Source organism: Eupeodes corollae, chromosome 3 (assembly GCF_945859685.1).
Source record: "Eupeodes corollae chromosome 3, idEupCoro1.1, whole genome shotgun sequence".
NCBI lineage: Eukaryota > Metazoa > Arthropoda > Insecta > Diptera > Syrphidae > Eupeodes > Eupeodes corollae.
Genome location: NC_079149.1, coordinates 91782538 through 91785253, shown reverse-complemented (window position 1 = coordinate 91785253; position 2716 = coordinate 91782538). Strand labels below are relative to the sequence as shown.

General features: G+C 32.3%; 1 protein-coding gene across 1 annotated transcript; it reads right to left on the bottom strand.

The window, feature by feature from the left end:
- Positions 1–1280: 1280 nt before the first annotated feature.
- Positions 1281–2486, bottom strand: LOC129952260 (uncharacterized). Its single transcript, XM_056064765.1, has 4 exons — positions 2314–2486; positions 2091–2251; positions 1702–1959; positions 1281–1635 (listed from the first exon to the last, which is right to left on the bottom strand). The coding sequence occupies exons 1-4, from the start codon at positions 2410–2412 to the stop codon at positions 1611–1613; spliced, it is 543 nt and encodes a 180-aa protein (XP_055920740.1). The 5' UTR covers positions 2413–2486; the 3' UTR covers positions 1281–1610.
- Between the last annotated feature and the right edge of the window lie 230 nt (positions 2487–2716).

Genomic DNA, 2716 nt, shown 5'->3' with positions numbered 1-2716 from the left:
CACTGAGTTGGTTTGTTGCAGAGAGTGAGCAGCCAGGTTTGCCGCATGAATTTCATCACGAATGGATACGTTCGCGATATCACACGACGACGGTATGCCGGGTTGTTTAATGATGTCGTAGAGAAGCGATTCAATTTTTTAAGATTTAACATTTAGGCTTTCAAGCTCGCGATACACACTCGTATATTTCTGTTCTTGATTGCTTATATCGTAAGCAATAGATATGAGTGCCGTTAACACCCGAGAAAGCATACAATTAATGTTTTCAAATTCGTTAAAGGGTCTAACGTTTGTAACTTCACTCATTTGATTGGAGGAGGGGGAGAGCCGGGATGACGAACTTTGCAAATAGCAATCAATATCCGATTTCAGTAGGTTTAACTTTAGCACCTTTAACTTATCGTCAATGTCTAAACGAAGAGAACTCAACCCACCTATGACGTCACAGTATTGTTTTTCCAAAGAACGTATCGTGGAAAGGCACTGTGTAGACGATTGTTGACATTGGATGTTTGAGTCCTCAACACTATTACAGACGTGATCAAATTTCTTGGAGAGATTAGAAATTTGATCTTGGCAAACAGAATGTTCGTTAGACAGCGCTTTTACAAACTCCATTCTCTTTGCCACATACCTTTTCGTCAAGAATGGTACCTTGCGTGGACTTCGGGCTGGTAACTTCGCTTATAAAAGACGTCTTCGTATTGTGACAGCGCTAACAGACAGTTGAAGTCCTTTTCTTATTTTCCTAGAGCCTGTGGAAGGGTTTTTTTTTGCTAACTGAACAATTTTTCTTTTAGTTCTCTCAGTATAGTCATCCTGTTTGGGCCTCGCGTTTTCGATTTATTTTAAGGCGTTACTGACCATATTTGCTGAACAGCCTAGGATGTCTTGAATATTTTAGTAGGTTTTTCCCTCCAAACGTAGTTTTCAAATAAGTTTTCGAATTTCTTCGGTGCAATGTCTTGACCGTTGCATTGTTTATTTTTGAGATAATATTTATTAATTTTTTATATGCTAGTGTGTTACAAATACTTAAAACTTTATATAGTAAAATATTTAAGTACCGAAAAATAAAAAAAAAATGTTAGCACTTTTTAATTATAAAATCAAAAGCACTTCTATTTTTATGAACACTCTATATCCAGAGAGTTTAAAATAATTTGTGTTCACCGGGAAAAGTAGAGTATAAATTTAAGCTAAAAGTCTCTAATATGAAAACAAAAGACCGTTAGATGCAAGTTACATATTTATTTTTGTAAGAATTTCTGTTATTTCAATAATTGACAATTTAATAAAATTTCAACAGCACTGCTGTTTTTATGAACACAACTAAGGAACGAATAAGATTTTAATTTTAATTTTTAAGTATTCAAACGTAGCCACATCTGTTGTAATAGTTTATAAACTCAAAAGGTCTCCTCTAATTGACACACTATGTCAATGTCTCTTCGACTTGATTTACTCAGCTAAGAGCTTTTTTAAACTTCAAAAAGCTTTTTATGTTCTTGCAGTGAAAATATAGAGTGCGCTAGTTATAACAGAGAACATGTAATCAATGTAAGAACCGTTATTTTCAAACAAATCTGATTCTTCCAAATTTTATTTTTTCAATAAAATATGTTTGAAGTATTTCTAAAAATAAAAAAAAAACAGATGTAAACACATAATTTTTCACCACTAAATTCTACAATATCTCACCGTATCTGTCGAAAAAAATTAATTTTCTTTTTGCCTTCAGAAATTTTCACTAAATGGTCATCCATGAACATATTTGTTGATGTAGGAAGCATTTCAAAATCATTTTTTGGCTTTTTATTGAAAAGTGGATGTAAGACTTTTTCACAGCAATCTAATTTCTTAGTCAATGGTCGCGGTGGTTTGAAGACTTCCTGATAAGTTGTTATCTTAGGCTCGACGTACAGAGATTCTTTGGGACCATAATTTTCGAAACGAAAACTAAAAAACATTACTTACTAACATTTACACTAAATGATTAATAATTATTGTTTTATTTGTTTGTTATAAATTCAGAGTAAACGCGTAAAAACGATTTTCAAATTTAAAAAAAAAAATAACTGAATTCTTACTCATTCATAGGATACGAAACAAAATTAATTTCAGCCTTGGCAACTTGCCGTGCTTCAGATTTAGTTAGTATTCCAGATTCTTGTTGTTCTTGAGTTGTTGTTTTCGGAATGAAAAGAAGATTTGAATCTCCTAAAGCTCGATAATGCGATGACCCTATTGACTTTAAAATAAAAATTATAATTAATTTAAGCAACAAATAAGAATTATACAATTAGATAAAACCTTTGGGTTTGAATTATCGAGCGGATAAGACAACATTCGATCTTGCCAATTTGATATTTTGACGGAAGAGCCATAACTACATGTTTGTTTGTAGTCCATTTTAAATTGTGTTATTTTTTGTTATTGATGCTTTATTAAAAAATATAACAATTAAAAAAACAATGAACGATACAAAAAATATATATTAAAGTGTTTCGAAAACAAATATTTTAATAATTATGTGATTGAACTCGATTTCGTGCTCAAAAAAGCTTCTGGTCATTAAACCACATCAAATAGTAATTTTACTTGCATACTTAAGGTGGCGCTGTAATTCGGTCCCTAGCTAGCTTTTCCGAAGAAGCAGTGACTTTCAAGGGTAATCCTCCGTTTGAGTGCATGATAGTGCGCCTTTCATCTTTTC